General features: G+C 47.6%; 1 protein-coding gene and 1 long non-coding RNA gene across 9 annotated transcripts in view; both read right to left on the reverse strand.

Moving 5' to 3' along the window:
- celf5a (cugbp, Elav-like family member 5a) overlaps positions 1 to 11459 on the reverse strand; it is a 142935-nt gene extending 131476 nt beyond the window's left edge. For 4 of the 8 annotated variants that reach the window (XM_057038244.1, XM_057038248.1, XM_057038241.1 and 1 more), the window contains exons 1-2: positions 10997 to 11458; positions 234 to 316 (exon numbers count right to left, since the gene is read on the reverse strand). In XM_057038244.1, the coding sequence (XP_056894224.1) occupies positions 234 to 316; positions 10997 to 11399 (486 nt within the window). In that variant the 5' untranslated portion in view covers positions 11400 to 11458. Of the gene's footprint in view, positions 1 to 233; positions 317 to 10996 lie in introns of all 8 variants that reach the window. The other 4 variants (XM_057038247.1, XM_057038246.1, XM_057038240.1 and 1 more) reach the window with 2 other exon arrangements.
- Positions 11460 to 12554: 1095 nt separating this feature from the next.
- On the reverse strand, positions 12555 to 16246 carry LOC130528724 (uncharacterized). Its single transcript, XR_008951377.1, has 3 exons — positions 15496 to 16246; positions 15188 to 15405; positions 12555 to 14928 (listed from the first exon to the last, which is right to left on the reverse strand). It is a non-coding gene; the product is annotated as an uncharacterized LOC130528724 (long non-coding RNA).
- Positions 16247 to 17980: the final 1734 nt, after the last annotated feature.

Consider the following 17980-nt stretch of genomic DNA (forward strand, 5'->3'; position numbering starts at 1 on the left):
GTGCAGAGGTTTATATGCTACCATCTGTGGCTGTGACTGGATCAGAACAACCCTGGCCAAATCCCCCCCGAGAGCACACACATAGAACAGTTAAAATGGGCCTTCAAATGGTCGAGCTATTGATTGAATTGCTTCCCAAACTGGTTTTCATCTCTGGGAATATACAGGAGTACAGATGGCCTGGCCAGCCACCACAGAGAGACCACAGAGCCACGGAGAGGGCGGAGACTCACCCCTGGCAGCGTCTTCTGTTCGTGGAGGGCGTTCTGGGCTTTGATGGCCGACTCCCGGGCGCAGTAAGTGAGAAAGGCGCAACCTGAAACAGAGACACACCGGGGGAACTCGTGAGATACACGCTGGCTGGGGAACAATGCGACAGAGCAGAAGAGCCCGACGGATGACGTCGCCCGGCGTTTCCTGTGGCGCCGGGCTGAAAAACAACACACAACAGGAAGATGAGCAGAGAATTCCGCGGATGAATCCGCCCGACTCGACTGTCCCGAGTGCCATGTCCTGTCAGCGTCTCCTGCTAGCCTAGCCAGGATCCGCCCGCCTGAACGGTTGTGACAGCGGGGGCCACAAAAGGCAGAGGACTGCAGAGACACGGAGGACAGGGACGCTCCCCAGGCTGGACACTCAGTAATTTGCACCTGACAGATTAAGGATCTCACAACAACACAAGTATTCTCTGGACGGTGGGGGGGGGTTTTCTCTTCTTTTAAGAGGACCTCAATATTCATCATGTGTTTGGTTTGTGCCTGTGCATGCGTGGCGTCTCTTGACACCTCAGTGACCTTTGCACTCTGCGTTTCCGCGGTGACCTCCACGGGAGAGCCACAAAAAAGGAGGTTAAAATGCCGTGTTCCAGATTGATTCATTGATTGGGCTGTAACATTTTATCTGGGCGCCCAAGGGCTTAAGTGTCACGCGCTCGCGTGCCCGTGAGGAAGGGAGCAATAAAAACCTGCATTTGTTGCTTATTGCCCCATTCCTCAAAAGGGGGGGGGGCTTTTGTTTGGGACGCTCCCTCGCTCGCCGCCCCGCGGTGTTTATTTCAAAGGCAGAAGATGTATTGCGATGGAGTCGTGACCTGGGAGGTAGCTGGCTGGAGCACCCCCCCACCCATCACCCCCCTTAACCTAATGATTTCCAATGGCCACCATCACATCACTCAATCACTCAGGCTGCACTCTAATTCTCCAGCTTCCTGCAGCAGCGCAGTGGCATAAAGTGTGTGGAAATGTTAGTTTTGTTTGTTTGTTCGACACGAGGATAATCGTGGAGAACCGTTCCATTTTGGAGGCTGTTTCCACGAGACCCCCCCCCCCCCCCCCCCCCCCCCCCCACTGTCTCTAAGGGCTTGTTGTTGGTTTACTTGACAAATGCTGGCCCCGACTCTGAATAAGAAATGAGTGTTTTGCATTACAATCGCAGACACAATTTATTTGTTAATGTGTAACGCATCAGGCTACTAGAATAAATTAATACCCACCCCAGCGTCGACAAAGAAGAAACACAGAGGCCGTTATTTTATGGTTTCAATGTATGGCTTAATAAGAGCGTGCGGGCCAAAGGCAAAAAGAAGAAGCTCTATAATTGGAAGCCAAACACGTACAAATTGCCAGTGCTGCAGTGCATACCGAAGTGTGAGGGGGAGCATGATGAAATTGTTTGAAATACAACAAAAAGCCACTGTAATCAGAGCCTGCTGACACAGCAACGGGGGAAGCCTTCCTCCTGCGAGCAGATGATCCTCTACATCACCTGATACTCTTATCTCACACAGGTTTCATCACCAAAGACCAGAAATAGCTTCTGTCCCCTTTATGCAATATGTCGGCCATTAGATTATAAGTTATGGTCAAAGCTAAAAAGGTCGGGCCCATGAATTGATCACGGACAACAATCCGGGAATACTGACGGGCGGAAATCGAAGAAATTAATTTATACAATCACTAATCACCACTAATTCATTAGCCAAGTTTCAAAACATTTTTCAATTCAATTCAAAAATCATTCCATCTAAATAGAAATGTAGAACCACGCTATCCATGAATTACCACGCATTCTTTGGGGGATTCAAATAAAACTCTTAACTTTGAAAATGACTTTCGTACAACTATTGTAAAATGTGCCCATTAATTTTTAAAAGCTGCTTGTTAGCTTTGCTTGTTAGCCACCGCGAGGCTAATGTCAACAAACATGTTAGATCACCTGCTTCAGTGACCCCGGAGCTAAATTCAGCTTCAGCAGTGAAATATGGTCCCAATCATGAAAACTATCGGCTGATTGTCCTGACTCGCCAACACCGACCTGATATTTGAGGCATTTTGGAGAGAAATGCTGCTCAGACTTGACAAACACAGTAATGATCACCAGCGCGAGGCCTCCCTCCCCCTCCCTCTCTCCCTCTCTCTCCCTCCCTCCCTCCTCTCTCTACCTCTCTCTCCCTCTCTCTCTCTCCCTCTCTCTCTCTCTCTCTCCCTCTCTCTCTCCCTCCCTCCCTCCCCCTCCCTCTCTCTACCTCTCTCCCTCGTTCTCCCCCTCCCTCCCTCTCTCTACCTCAATCTCCCTCTCCATTTCACATATATTGAAATTAATCAATTTATTTATTAATTAATAACGGTTTATTAATAATTCCGCTGACAGTGTTTTATCGTGTAAGCTATTTGTTCTCACAAATTATTAAAAAGATAATAACATCCCGGAAACACAGGGGAAATAAATCCAATTAAAATAACATGGAAGACACGTTGACCTACCCTGATATATACAGTATATATATATATATATATATATACACATATATATTATATTTACATTTATATATATGGACTTAAACCAAATGTATCTTTTCTTTCCCCGCTCCAGTCAATCTAAACCACACTCGTGTTTGGACAAAAAGTGTGACCTTGCACTCCGTGTGTCAGTGATTAGTGGGAGTGTGAAGCTACCAGAAACAGAGCCAGGCCTCCCATCACCCCCCCACCTGCACCCTCACACATCATTTGCACTATTTGGGAAAACGCGGTCGCTGTGGGCGCTCGCTTACTTCATTTAGTGCTATGTGGGGCACCGGGGAAGCTAACAGGCTTTTGGAGATGTCGGACGCTGAAACACACATCATCAGCACTGAAACAATGTGATTATGGCCTGAATCATTGCCAGCTGGGGAGGAGGGAGGCTCAGTGGCACAGATTGACCATGAGGAGGGTAATCAGTCTGTTCTCGCTGAAGTTTTAGCTCACATAATCATTCCCCCACCTCTGGCAAAAAAAAAGTAAGTCTCCACTAGCTATCGTGTCAGGGTAGAGAGACCGGGGGGGGGCAGACACAAAGGTATATTAAAACAAGCGCATTCTCTGAAACGCTCTCATTCATTGTTCTGACAACAATATTTCCTCTGCCCAGGCCTAATGGGCTTGTAACGGCCGCTGTAATATAAGCAGTATAGCCTAGCGTAACCCGTTAACCTTAATTAAGTCAGACATCCACCTTAAAGGCAGCGAGTGCTCGGTCACCATCTCGGAACGCTGAACCGAATACCTTCCCCCGTCTCTCTGTCATCAATCACTCCATCCCTTCATCTGCTGCATCCAGCTCCAAATCCTCCGCGTTTCCCCTTTCCCTAGACTCCCCATCATCCCTTTACCTTGAGCAACGGGTGGGAACGGAGAGCAACACTGAGCACCAGCGTCCACTAGTAGACCCAGAACTCGTCCCCCCGACCATCCAGAGGATCCCTTCTAACTCCCGAGGAGGAGACCTGAGATTGATTTGTTGCTATGCGCTCGTACAGACGACCCAGAACTCCTGGCAGCAGTCGAACGGATCCATATGTTGCCGTCCCACAGGGCCACCTGTGTGCCGGCTCCAACATGTGTAAAACATTTACGTTTTGGTCAGCATCCGGATGCTCCGGCGCCGGCGTATCTCCTGTAAAGGAAGTCATTTAAAAGAGTAGGGTCCGGTCAGTTCCTGTGGGGGTTCTGTTGGCAGTGGGCTCCGTTTAAGGAGCAAAGTGATTGATCGTAACCGGCCAGCCGTCCCCGAGTCCCTGAGAATTCTTTCAATATACAGTTCTGAAATAGACTTTAGTTTACAGCATATTGGCACCTTCCTCACCAGAATTTAAAGTAAGCCTTCACTCGAGTGGCCCGTGGACTTTATTCCTCTTCCTCCGCTGCTGAAGCCAGGACCTAATCTATAAATACATATAACGACCGGCATCCCAGAAGAGCCAGCTAATTGTCACTGCTAATGGATGGAGTTTCAGCGAGCTGTAAATAATGTGTACGCTCACACTCGTCGCCTCCCACTGTGCTGCCTGTGCGAGTGCGGCACCTGCCAAGACCCTGTCTCCCCATCCCATCATACCCCCACCCGGCCGGCCTGGAATTTATGCAGAGATCAATAAACGTTTCCCCCTGAGCGCCCCGACAAAGTCAGAAAACTGCATATTCTCCTTAACGGCGCCGGAAAACAAACAAGAGCGGCGAAAATCGTTTTCATACTTGGACCTGGGCTGCGCGTCCTCCCTTGAATGCACGTGACAGGTGTGTTTAATGCGCTCGTGCTCCGGAAGGCTTTGGAACCTCTTATAGATCAATTGAAAGCAGCAAAGTCGCAATTAGAGATGACTGACGGCTACAAACCGATCGCGGGCCGAGACGCGGATCGGGTTTCAGTCGCTTTGATTTCAGATGCCTTTAAAGACACTTCAAAGGTGTCCAGGAGGCTCCGGCGGAGACACAGCCACACGCACGCACGTCCCCCTCACGCGGCCTACATTCACAGGGACGTTGCTGTCAATTTACATCACATCTCTGCCTGCAAACAAGGTATTTCCGGGGAGTCATTGAAGTCGGAATTGAATATATTTCTTGGGAAAATACAACTCTGTCCCAGTTTTCTTTATCTATGTCATGTCACTGCTGAGCTGGAGAGGAGCAATAATTAACACTAATGGTCTGACTAACAAGGAGGCACTGGGGTGTAAACCATTCACGTATATTTCCTGGTAATCAGTTTCAGCCCAGTAGATGCTAGAAATGCTGTCCGGCTAATGAATAAACTCCGCTAATAGATAGGCTGCAGATAAAGAGCTTGGAGAAGAGACCTGAAACACATATAAGAGCAAATGAGCCATTAATTAATTTGAGTCATCCTTCTATTTAAGTTAAGCCAGATCGGCCGTGGAACGGCAGGGGGTTGAAAGCACGCCATGTTGGGCGCCGCACATCCAGGCCGTTCGATGGAAGGGGAGGAATTCGGATCCTTCTCCTATCGTGCGTTTAACGTGTTATTTTGGCACAAACAATAAATAAAGAACACAAACAAACGTGGGCGCGATACATCTTCAGCGCAAAGCCCTTGACCGGTTTGTGCGCGCGGCCGTAAAGCATCGCCACTGTTAGCTACGGCGTGGCGGCTCCGGCGGGGGAGATGGATGGAAGGGGGCACGTGGAGAGATGGCTCCATGATGGAGGGGATGAAGTGTGAAGGGGGGGGGGGGGGAGGCCAGGCGGGGAGAGCGGCGTGGCCCTGCGGCCGCCCACAGATGCTCCCTCTGCCCCCCCCCCATCCTTCCCCTCCTTTTGTGCGCAGCATGGCAGCAGTCTTTTTGGGGCGGGGGGGTGGGGGGACTGGCAGGCAATCAGTGATGTCATGCCAGCAGTGCAGTGATGGCAGCTTAACCTATTTTCGGAAATACCACAGAATTTCTATTTATAACCCTGCTGAGCAGCACGGATCCTCCGCGTCCCCGGTGGACCAGAGCGCACGCAGACATTTTCCAACCTGAAATCTTTCTTCATCACAAGTTAGCGTCTGTTTGCGAACAGACATTTTTAGGAGCTAATGTGGGTGTTGTTTGACATTTGTTCTGTCAGCGCTTCCCCCGCTAGCATCTGTAGCCCGCTGGAACTGCCAATGAGGGCTCTTTCGCTGTTGCTTTGATTGGTGATTTGGAAATAATCACAGCCATAATGTGGGAAATTGCCTCTGAGATAAGGCGGCAGACTCGTCGAGCACCGCCGTCGCTGTCAGAGGCGCTTCTATCGGGTAAACCTTGGCCTGCACTCCCCCATCATCGGTCTCGCCAGTCAATGTCTTGGCTGTGATGGTGGAGTTGGCGGTGGGGGGGGGGGGGGGGGTAGAGGTGGAGGTCCCGGGCTGAGCCGTCGCTCCGTTCCCTCATTGCCTCGGGACAAAAGAGACTATTTGTTCCCGCGCCTCTGAAAAAAAAAACTCAATCTTTTCTCTTGCATTTGTAGTCTGATGCCCATGTGTTTGTCACCCCCCTCCCCCCAACTACCACCTTCCCCCACGCTGTCTAATTTGATGGAGTGACATGTGGCTGCGTGTCGGGGAGCGCTCCGTCAGAGATAACAGAGCACGTGTGAATCGAAAGCGCGGGGGCCCCGGCGAGTCGTCCTGCAGCTCGACACTATAAGGCAAGACAAATAACTTATTATTTTCAGGGCTTGTATGAGGCTTTATCGCATGAGTTCTCCTGAACCATTCCAAAATGGAGAGGGATTATCGCAAAACATTGCATTAAAATCTCCTCTCTTCCCTCTCCCTTGTTATTTCATTTTCCCTCTAAAATGAATCTGTGCCCAGTCAGGCTCAAACACAACATTAAAGACCTCATGCTATTCAAACAGAAACCACCAGCCCCCCTCCGCCCCCTGCCTTCCCCTCCTCCCTTTGTGGCCCTCCTCCCTGGGAGGACGGTCTGCTCTGGAGGCAGCGGCACTCTCTGCTAGCTGCCCATACAAAGCAGCGAGGCTTCTAGCCTTCGATTTAGGCAGAGGAAATAGCTGCAACCTTTGTGTTTAAACAAGGCCTGCAGGTCTTTATAAGATACATCTGAGCTAAAACACGCCAAAAAAAACCCTCTTTCATCAGATTTTGGAGATTTAATCCAATTTCTTCATGTCTTAACGTTAAATAAAGATCACACATGTTTAAAATGTATGGGCTGAACTTATATTATTAATTAAAATACATGAATGACATTATTATCTAATCCTATTAAAGTGATTAAACCCTTCCCATTAGGTTCAAAGATGCCTGGACACAGCATGACAGCAGCACATTGGTTTGTGTTTGGGCTTTAACTGCAATTCAAACTCAACACAAAACTTTTTTCACCCGAACCAAAATGTCCTCTGACAAACATGAGGCACCAGGGGCAACGTGCCCCCCTACTGGCAGCAGGAGACGTGGGTTAGGTTTTATTTTAGTGAAGCTTTGAGCGCACACACAACCTTCTAGAGTTGTATCGTGATTTTTTTTACATATAGTTCCATATGCTACATCGGTTGCTTTCTATCAAATCTACGGCACCTAGCTGCACACAAGCTAGCAGTTATTTCCAGCCACAGATCGTCGCTGTGCGCCTGACTCCTGCACAACGTGAGAGCGGCGCTGTCGGCCGTAACAATGTGCTTGTACCAGTGATCTATGGGATAGTTTTAGTAAGAGAACCAGCTAACTTTAGATCAGTAGTAAACCCAACTGAGTTGGCGAGGGAAACCAATCCAACTGAGGAGAGAAATACAAAAAAATCAGGTGATTTGTTGTGCAGCGTCTGACCTCCAGCAGGGCGCCGTCTTATCTGAGACTCGGGACCCAGCGAGAATAGGAGAAAAGACGGCGTCGCCGCCCCGTACCGCCTGTCAGTGGCGTTTGAGCTCCTGCATCTTTTCTGAGCGAAACCTTATTGCTTATTACAATATTTACACACATTCGCGGATCAAAAAGTGAGTGTTTCTGCCGCGCTGCTGTGGCTTGATGGCCTTCGCTCACTCGCCCTGACGGATGATTTTATTTGACGTTTGCTAAATCGAATCACTGCGCAAAACTGCAGGGATGCTGACAACTGTGCTTCCTCCCGCGCTGCCGCCTGAAAGGGAGTCGACTCGCTTTCCGAACCTTGAAAACGCCGCTTTATGTTCATCAGCAATCATTCAGCAGGTGACTGATGTCTATCAAGTGGCGGCGTGCGGTATATGGAAGGGCGGTGTCACTCGGAGGCCTGTTTAGGTGAGTATATACCATCTGTTTCCTCGGGGGAGACACTGCCTTACAGCGCTACTCTGATCTTTGACACCTTCCATAAGGCACTCACAATGTGGAGACATGTTGATGTTCTCATTTTTTCATCATATAAAATGTGGGGGGGGCTGCAACACACTTCTGACTCAACGTTCCTGCCTTTCAGGTATCATTTTATGAAGAAGGAGGTGGGGGGGGGGGTTGCACTCTCATGTTTCTGCTATACCATTTAAATTTAAGCATCAACAGCTCTTTTCCCTCCCCCGTTCCCGTTTTTATTGGGCAGGCAGCCCTCGGAGGAATTCCATCCATCAGACGAGCTCTGAGTATGTGTGTGTGTGGTGGTGGTGGTGTTGGGGGGGGGGATAAAAACTTAAATAAATATTTCATTAGATTATTCTGTGATTTAATGTGCTTCTGCTCGGCTGAGGTCTAGGGCAATATCTCTGCTCCATTTATAAATGCATTAACACAAGCATATCCGACAATAGTTTAATATTGATACCCGGCATGAGCTGGGCTTCAGCCGGGGGAGGGTGGGGGGGGGGGGGGGTGTTGTTGGCCTGGGCTGCTGTGCTGCATCACACCTGTAGGGGGCTCTTGTGCAAGGAGGGAAAAGATGAGTTGAACCCACTTTGTTTTGAAGATTCATTAAAAGTACAACACCCATTGTCGGGTAACCACGGCTCATTCCTGATCAGGGTCACTGGTTTCGGGGGGTCAATCCCAGCAGTGCCAGTATGAGGGGCAGCAACGCTTTCTTGCTCTGAGGCAGCACATGAATAGCAGGCAGCCACACCTGCAGGGGGAAGTTTTTATAAAATCTCCAGCACCTTTTAATGCCGCCCGGGTGACAATAATTGGCAGGCCATCGACGGTGTGGGCAGAATTAATGGTGTGCAGGAGCCGACTAGACTGGGTTTTTAATTGGCAAAGGCAGCCAGTGTTTGTGGAGGCAACCAGCTGATCACCCAAGAGACCGCCGCTTCAGACAATACACATTTGCTAATCCTCTTGAGTCAAGTTATTATGGCCGTGCGTTATTATCACGCTTTACAAACTAATTCCGTGTTTCTCCCGCCAGGATTAGCGAGGGGAGACGGAGCTGCACGAGAACAGATGAAATGGCAAACACACACACACACACACACACACACACACACACACACACACACAACCCCACTATGAGGATAAATATAAATATTTTAAGGGGGAAAAATTGAATCATGGACTATAAGTGTTGTGGCTACCAACAGATAACGCTGTGGTTTACAGGCTGAACGTGCTCACGCTCGTAATCCTTTTCTGCTTAATAACATCATTAACTATAAAAGGGCCTCATCAGAGATCAATGACATATTAGGGTTTGATTACATATTGTTAATTGCAGGGCCTGAATTCATTACATTCTAAGCCATTTAATTTGACTGAGCGCCATGCTTATCTCAAAATTAATTAGGCTCAGTTGTTTGGAAGGTAACCAGCAAAGGTAGCAACTTTTATTTGGAGGAATGTTTGAAGTCGTCTCTGGGAGTCCTCCCAAGCTGACTACAGCTGATGTTGCTCATTTTTACGTTTGGATCCACTGGAGCTTTATAAATACATGTATAACTAGTGCCATGACCCAGTAATAACACTAACGACAATAAGAGTAATAACAATAAAAACAGCAGTGACAGTAACAGATGTGGTGCTGATTGTGTCTTGGGCGATGTGACATTGTTTGCAGCGTCTCCGAATGACATTTACATTATTGCCACAGTTTGTCATTTGTCTTTTTGAAATGTCACCGCAATAAAAGCCTTATCTCCTGAGCTAACATCTGTCCCGCGTCCACATCCAGCCGGTTTTTTCTTCCTTTTTTTTTTATCAACCCGGTGACAAAATGATTAAAATCTCAGTTCGGTTCTGCAGTTAAAGGCGCAAAAAGCCAAATATCAGACGGCAATAAATCCAGCCCGTTTGTTCCTTGTGATATTTGAGCGTGTGGCGCGCCGAGTGCGCGTGTTTCAGACGCAGACGCTGCTCATGAAAGGGTTATGAGATGGCCCCTGAAAGGCCAACTTCTGAAGGGCAAATACAAGAAAAGTTCCTGATAATGACGCCGATGATGATGATGATGATGATGATGATGATGATGATGATGATGATGATGATGATGATGATGATGATGATGATGACGATGGTGGCGGTGGTGTCGTGTGCGCTGCGTGACACGTTAGTAGCGCCCAAGAGAGCAGCTTCCCCCTATAGATCTTCAAAAACCAGCTTCAGACACGTGTGTGCAGGCGTGTCTATGTGTGTGCGTGTGGGTGGGTGTGTGTGTCTGTTGGGGGGGGTGTAGCCCCTCTCCCTCCCACCCGTGGCCCCCCTCTCTGAGGCCACGGCCAGCTCCTGCGCCAGCTCCGTGTGGACTGAACCGACGTCGCTCCGTTGCCCGTGAAGCCCCATTTGGAAAGATGTTAAAGGAAGCTCGTGGATGAATAAATGATGTACCTACCCCCCACCCCCTTAAAAAAAACGGGGGGTGGGGGGGGTACAGGAGACTGGCAGGAGAAGGGGGGGGGGGGGGGGGTCTCTTTAAAAATGCATCATTCCGAGCGCCTCTGCCCCACTTCTAAGCTTGTTCTGATCCTGTTCATCCCAGTAACACAGAAAAACATGAGCAGCCTCCCGTTTCTCCTCACAATAACTTGATATAAGGAAAGAGAAATAAATAAAATGCACGCGATTATATAAGCTGTGAAATCTGAAAACATAAACAACTGCATTCACATCACAAACAAGATCGATGGCGCACGCGCTTTGTGGAATCAGTGAAATGATTGAAAAAGTGACGCGTTCTTTTTATCAAAAAATAGACACATTTTTTAAAAAAGCCTGCAAAATAGTCAAAGGGGGAAGATGACAACCGTGCGTGAGGCGACGTTACCTTTGTGCATGCCGGTGTATCGGTCCTTGAGAACTGTCAGTTCGTGGATTTTCCCAAACTGTTCAAACAGCGGTTTCAGGTCTTTCTCCTCCAAGTTCCGCGGTATCTGCCCGATAAACAGCTTAATGGCATCTTGGTCTTTCATGTTGCCGCTCTCCGGATGAATTGAAATGGGTTCTGACCCGTTCATGGGTTTCGGGAGTGTGATCTGAGGGTACTGGTGCTGATGTGGGATTAGCAGGAGTGGTGCTTGGGTCGGCGGTGCCCCCGGTCCGGCGAAAACCAGGCTGGAGTGTGCGAGCTGGGGCTGCTGTGGATGGTGCTGCCTTCTTGTTTCAGTCTGAGTGAATCTGGCCATTCTGAGCTGGGAGCGGAGTGGATAATAATGACAACACACACACATACACACACTGCGAGAGAGCAAGCACTCAGCTGGAAACCAGGCTGACTTTCTATCCGACACACACGCGCGCGCACACACACACACGCCTACACATGAACACACGCACACGCACGCACACGCACTCAGTCCAAGGCAGAGGGAGTGTTATTCTCCTTATAAACGCGCTGGAGCGATATTAGACGCTCTGTAGCGACACCCAGCGTCTGATACGGGGTACTGCAACCATATCAAACTGTAATTATGCTGTATCAAATCTGTAGTTTTTGAGAGCAACCGTGTGCTTTTGTTCCACAGTGTCAAATGATGTCAAATGATGTCAAATGTTTTGATGTCAAATCAGTCGCTTGACATCAAAAATAGACACATCACAGCCGAAATACTTGGCCATTTTCCATTTTTATTTCAAGGTAACTCGTGTTTTTTTGACCATACAAACACTTGCAGAGAATTTTCACTTTAACATTAGACTGACAAGAAACAGGTTGCGAGTGTTGAACATGTGATTCATCCCTTCTACTCACAGATTCATCATATCCTTCCAATCAGGGGGGGAATAAATAAAGGGGCTATTAACTATGGGTGAGGATGGAGTGCTGTCTGTGGAGCCCTGTACAGCAGGGCTCTTCCTGTCAACAATCTGTTTGGTTTATGTGGTTTTGGAAAAGTGGAAAGAAACGTTACAAACTACTGACTCGAAAGGTAGCGGGTGTATGTTGACTATAATAAGATAAGATGCATTTGTGCTGATATATTGTCAGAACTTTACCCTGAGGACAAAAGGAATATGCAAAATTAGAGATGGAAGAGATATCAGTACATATGTTGATGTCAGAGTAAGTTTACAGATGGTAATAATAGCCATGCAAAACAGGACAAGAGGATAAAACGCCAGCGGAACACAAATTGCCTGGTTTTTGCTTCGGTACTTGATCAGATCTCATCAACTGCTTGTGCACAGACCTCTTCAGTAGGCCCACAATTATGGGTTCCTGAGTGTTAATGATACAAGCTGTCCACCGTCCGTGCATGAAATACAGATTAGCTGCACAATAACTGCTGAGATGAGACCTGCCTCTGAACGTCTGAGGTGGGATTTGGTATTCTTCCTAAACTTAACAAAACACAAAACACCTCACCTATATTGTGACCTATAGCTCTAATTCTCCAATGTCTCTTAGCCTGTAAGTGGACATGAAAAGCCGCTACGAGTGACATATGAGCTATTTATAAGGAAAAGCTATATCAGCTCATTATATGGAGTCAGGGGACGTGCAAACATTAAACACAATTATCAGATTACTGTAAGTACTTTTCAAATAGCAAGCAGGCTGATCCCCCAAGAGGGGCTTAATTTACATCATTTGCTCTCTTTCCAGATCCGAAGCCATCACCGATAAAATAAAAATCTCGTTTAACTCTTCCTGAGGGGGAAGCGCTGACAAAGCCCAGAAGACATCAGTTTGACTTGTGACTCAGCCGCGTCAACCTTTAACTAAAGCACATCTGCTGGACAGATTTCTAATTACAGCCTATTTAACAGTGGATTAGATCAAGTGATATATACAGTCTGTGACAGCAGGCTCAAGTCGAATGGGGCGAATCGATACCGCTGCTGGCTGCTGCTCCTCCTGCTGTGGGGGGAATGCATGGTGGGATGGGAAGGGGGGTGGGGGTCCAGATCCAGAGCTGTGACTTACAAATGGCTGCGTCGCCGTGGGAGGGAATCGCCTTCGGCTGCCTCCGTTGCCTTGAATTTGGCTGCGTGTCATGAAAGGAGAGGAGAGGACCAGACCCCACAGGCCCACATCAGCCTGCTGTGGAAAGAGATCAGTAGACGACATGGCGGGGGGGGCTTGGAGAGAGGGGATCTGGAGTAGATGTTTGTTTGTTGTTTGCAGGAAGTGAAGATAATTTCAGCCCCACTGGACACTTCTTCTATATTATTTCTTTCTCCAAAGCTCAATAAGTGTGTAAGGAGACACACTGGAGGAACAGGGGCACATCGACATGAAGGGTCAATAAAGCAGCGGGTGGTGGCTGCTGCACAGACATGGATGGGCTTGGGTTTTGTTTTTTTACATATAATCCCCCTTCCTGCACACTTGTTCTTTCCAAACGTAGGCCACGCTTTCGAAAATCCCCGTTTGTTTTCGATCGGTCCCGTTGCTGCTGTGTGTCACTCATCGTTCCTTCCGGATATATCGATCTCAAAAAAAAGCAGGCGGCTCGCTGGATGTGTCCGGCCTGAATGAGATGGACGTTTGGCTGATGGCTCAGCATGTTGGCCCACTTGCAACAAACAGGAACAAACAGTGTGGCTCATATTGAATAAGACTGAGCTGTCATGGTACAGGCTCCAGGGAGGTTAAGTGGCTATTTTTAGGGATGTGGGCCATAGAGGGGGGGGATTGAGAACTTCCACTTCATGCTTTTTATTGACCAATGCCATTAGTGTTTCGCCGAGCTGAAGGCAGAGACGAGAAATCAATAAAGGTCACACTATTAGTGCGAACTGAAAAGTTACATGCAATTTAACTGGCCGGCGTTTATCCTGCTGCTTGTTAACCAGCCTGGACCTGGAGAGAGCCTGATCTGTCCGGAATGCCCACGGGGGAGGCAGAGGCAGCCGAGGGAGTCGCTTTTGCATTCGCACTGGCTGACATTACAGTAAAGACAGGGAGGCAGACGATTCCTAATTACCAACCTCAACATCATCTTCTCATCTAGTAACTCACGGGCACATTGTGCAAACACTGCAGCTCTAAATAAGCACGAATGGCACACAGCGAATAGCAGCACACTCAATTAAAGCTGCCATATGTTGCTTAGGAGCTCAAGGAAGTGATTGAGGGAGGCACTTGACAAAGGCAGCGGAGCTCCTTCTCTGCTCGGCCTGGCATGCTGAGGTTCTGAAAGCGTGGCTGCGGTTTAATGAGAGCCGGAGGTGTCCCCCCCGGTACCTCATTCACCGCTTCACTCTGGTTCTGGATTGCAAAGTGTGCCTATCAGAGTGTGAGGTGTTGGAGGAAATGAGAGTCTGATGGGATGACGGTGGATCACGCTGGAGACGCTTTTATGCACCAGTGAGCTAACAGGCTGATGAGATGTGATAAGAGCGCATCCTCTCTCTGGCCCCAAATCACAAACACATGTTGTCTGTGATTAAGATGAGATACTAGAATTTATCTGATTCCTGCAAAATCCTCATTAAAAACAGATTTAATTAAAAAAAAAAAAAAAAACCTCTCAGAGACAAGCCTTTAAACACCACATCAAGAGTTCTAGTGGAGGGAGTTTAAAGTGTTTTCCAGATGGAGCCGTAAATGTTCCACGTCTGCTGGTGATTCGGGGAAGAGGAGCCATCAAGTGATGCAGCTGGACTCCCAGATCAGCTCAGAGCGGGAGGGAGACTGTTGGAACCACAGACTGAGCCATCACGGTGTGCCATGACTCCGACTAACACCGCTGCACCAAAGGTCAGTTGCAGTGATCTGATCCGAACTGAGAAGGTGCTTCGCTCGATTTGAAGCTGCGCGAGTGAAAAACAGGAAACCTGCTTACACAAGGTCAACTGTTCTTGTCACATCAGCTCTTATCCGGTTTGCCAGCATTGGCAATGATGCCTCCTGGTCCTGTTTGTGTCCTACCTGCTTCAACCCAAGAGCTAATTTTAAAAAAAAATGATTGATATTTCTGTACATATATGCATATATATTGCAGCAGCTGGACTATAAGTCGTTATGAGGGCAGTTTCCAGCAGCGCCTCACAATTAATAAATTGCACTTACATCATGAGGCCACCAGATGGAAGCTGCATTCCTCGGACTCTTTCTCTGCACCAGTCAGACGTGGACAAGCGCGCCCGACTGCGTTTTCAGCATCCTATTTCCTGTTAATAATCCGCTTGGAAGTCAGTCATTCTTTGTTAGAGGCTGCCAGATGGAGAAGCGGGGCCCAGCAGATCCAGTTCTGGATGTTTGGCCTCCAGACTCAGCCGATTGTCTCTCTGCATGCGGACAAGCTTCACTTTTATTGCATTTCAAAAGTCAGCTGCACAGGAAGGTGCATTTTAGAGTGGTGCTGTCAAAGTCCTGACCTTTTATCATGTTGAAGGTAGTGGCAGGGCTTAGGGCTCCTCATTAGGTTCCAAAGCCAGGCAACAGGTGCTTCTTGTGTATTCTGGCTCTCTCTATGGTTCCTTCGTTGAACTCCCCCAACAAACACATACAGTATATTCAACAACAAAGTACAGAAAAAGCAAAAAATAAAATAAAATGGAAAAACCCACAGATGAAAGAGTGAACAAAGAGGTAATTGCTGGCTGAAATTTCTTCACCTGCCAGGAGGTGGTTGTTTTTTTTGTCACTTTTCTGCCTGCGGCCTGTGTGTGCAGCGCGGCACAGAGTAAACACCCCCAGGACATTTGCTGCCCCGTGATTCTCATCTGTGTGCTGGCCCAACATTTGCTCTCTGCCCGATAATGTAAGATAAAGAAAAGTCACTTAGAACATCTCCTGCAATCTGCTCTGTCACTATCTGATCCAGGGAAAATGTCCTTCAGAGCAGAAGCTCCACAATGCCTCAGATATGTAGTCTTCAGCCTGGAAGTGTGGTCGCTCCCTGCAAGAGGGGTCAGAATAACTCACCTAAAAGATTCAAAACACTGCAGTCATTAAAAAAATAATAATAATAATAATCCGTCATTTGCTTCATTAGCATGCTTCGCATAAAGACACTTTCCGTTCACTAATTTATATCCAGAGGCCTCTGAGCATTCATTCATCCTCCTAAATTAGATACATCCGGGCCAAATAATTAATGGAAATAGCTCTGCATAGCATACAGCAACGCAACAATGCTGCCAGGCAACAGCGGTCAGATCCTATTTTATATATAATATAATAGATATAATAGAAAAACCACGTATACAACAGAAATGCTCCGTTAAATTGGGCCCATTAAACAGTTCCTAGTGTTCTTGTCAAGTGTCCAAAATAGATTCATCACAACAGCGGGATGTAACTCCGCCAGGAACCAACGCAAAGATCGGGAAAGCCAGTCGGAATGCTCTCTTTCAACAACCCAAATACTGGCTGTTTACCAATAACTATTAGGACACATGCGGGGTGCAAACACCAGCATAACAAGAGACTCTATTATGGTGTTTAATATCTAATGAATAGAGGGATACTTCTCCAGCTAAAGCCCGCGTTGTTTTCTGTGACGCATCCATCAAGCGTGTGCATGAGCGTCGGCGGCTGCTGTCGGGGTGATAAATACACCAATGATCGGCATTTGCTCTTCAGCATCTTTACATGGTGTCTTTAGGGCGCTATTAGCATATCTACAATCTCCAGAGTTCAATTAGGACTATGTTATCGCCGGACCCTCATCTCGGGCTTGCCGAGGACGCGGCACACGCAGGCGGCGCTCTGGCAAATGTCACGTCGGCTCCGTTCAGTCATTCCGCCACATTCATGCATATTTAGTCCCGATTTCCCTTCCTCAGCTGTCAAGGTGATGGAAAAGCTCGGTTACAGATGATAATCATAACAATAAGAAGAAGGCGAACAGTTCCTCCCATTTGGGAATTGGAATTTGACAAGTAGGGAATTAATAAGGAGTATGAGGAGTTGCGGTAGCTGCGGGTCAGGCGCCTGGCTGCATCCCTCCGCACACCTTTAAATGAATATTTCAGAATGCTGACAGGCTGTTGACCCCATAGATAGTCTCTCCTGAGGTGCAGCCGATAGGCTGTGCTCGGCTTGCACTTGAAATCTTCCATGGTCTCCAGCAAACAATCACAAGACTAATCTGTCAATTTGTTCCACCCGGCTGTGAAGAGCATTTAATACGCTTTTCCTTCCTTACGAACTGAGCAAAAGGAAATGGTGAGATCATACTCATAGTTCTTTCTCATTGGGATCTTCTTTGACAACGAAACAAATATAATGCTGCCACGGATGGACAGAATAATGGCCAAAGCTCATGAAATCCATCGTTTTTGGACGCTCTGGAAGTTTTTGTTCATGCAGCAAAGGCGACCTGTGTCCCTGTGCGAACATAGAAACTTTAGGATATTATGGATAATGGAAGATATTCTATATCTGTATTATCAACGTACAAGTCCAGTACGGTAAAGCACTCGAGGAAGCCTCTGGAGCCCTTTCTTGGACCTCGCCATGTTGTTGGTGGTCCAGATCCCATCCAGGCTAATGTAAACCCTGCACGAGCGCCACTCCCCTGCCATCAGGTTTCAGTCTCCTGAAGTCCAGGATCATCTAAAATAAGATGACTTGGACAAAAATAAACCTGTAGTTGAGGCTACTGTGATCTGCAAACAAACCAAAGCAGGAAATGAAGCACCAGAATTATTTTAAAGTCTTTGTTTGTTTGTTTGTTTGTTTGTTTGTTTGTTTGTTTGTTTGTTTGTTTGTTTGTTTGTTGCTCTAGCCAAATTGCACACCGGTATGAATATTGAACACCACTTTGCATCCTTCCCAGTGTGTTTGGTGGAGGTTGTGATGGGAACATTAGCTGAGCAATTAAGCTAAATACTGGCATTAACCCTCATTTCTCCA

Source organism: Takifugu flavidus, chromosome 7, assembly GCF_003711565.1.
Source record: "Takifugu flavidus isolate HTHZ2018 chromosome 7, ASM371156v2, whole genome shotgun sequence".
Lineage (NCBI taxonomy): Eukaryota > Metazoa > Chordata > Actinopteri > Tetraodontiformes > Tetraodontidae > Takifugu > Takifugu flavidus.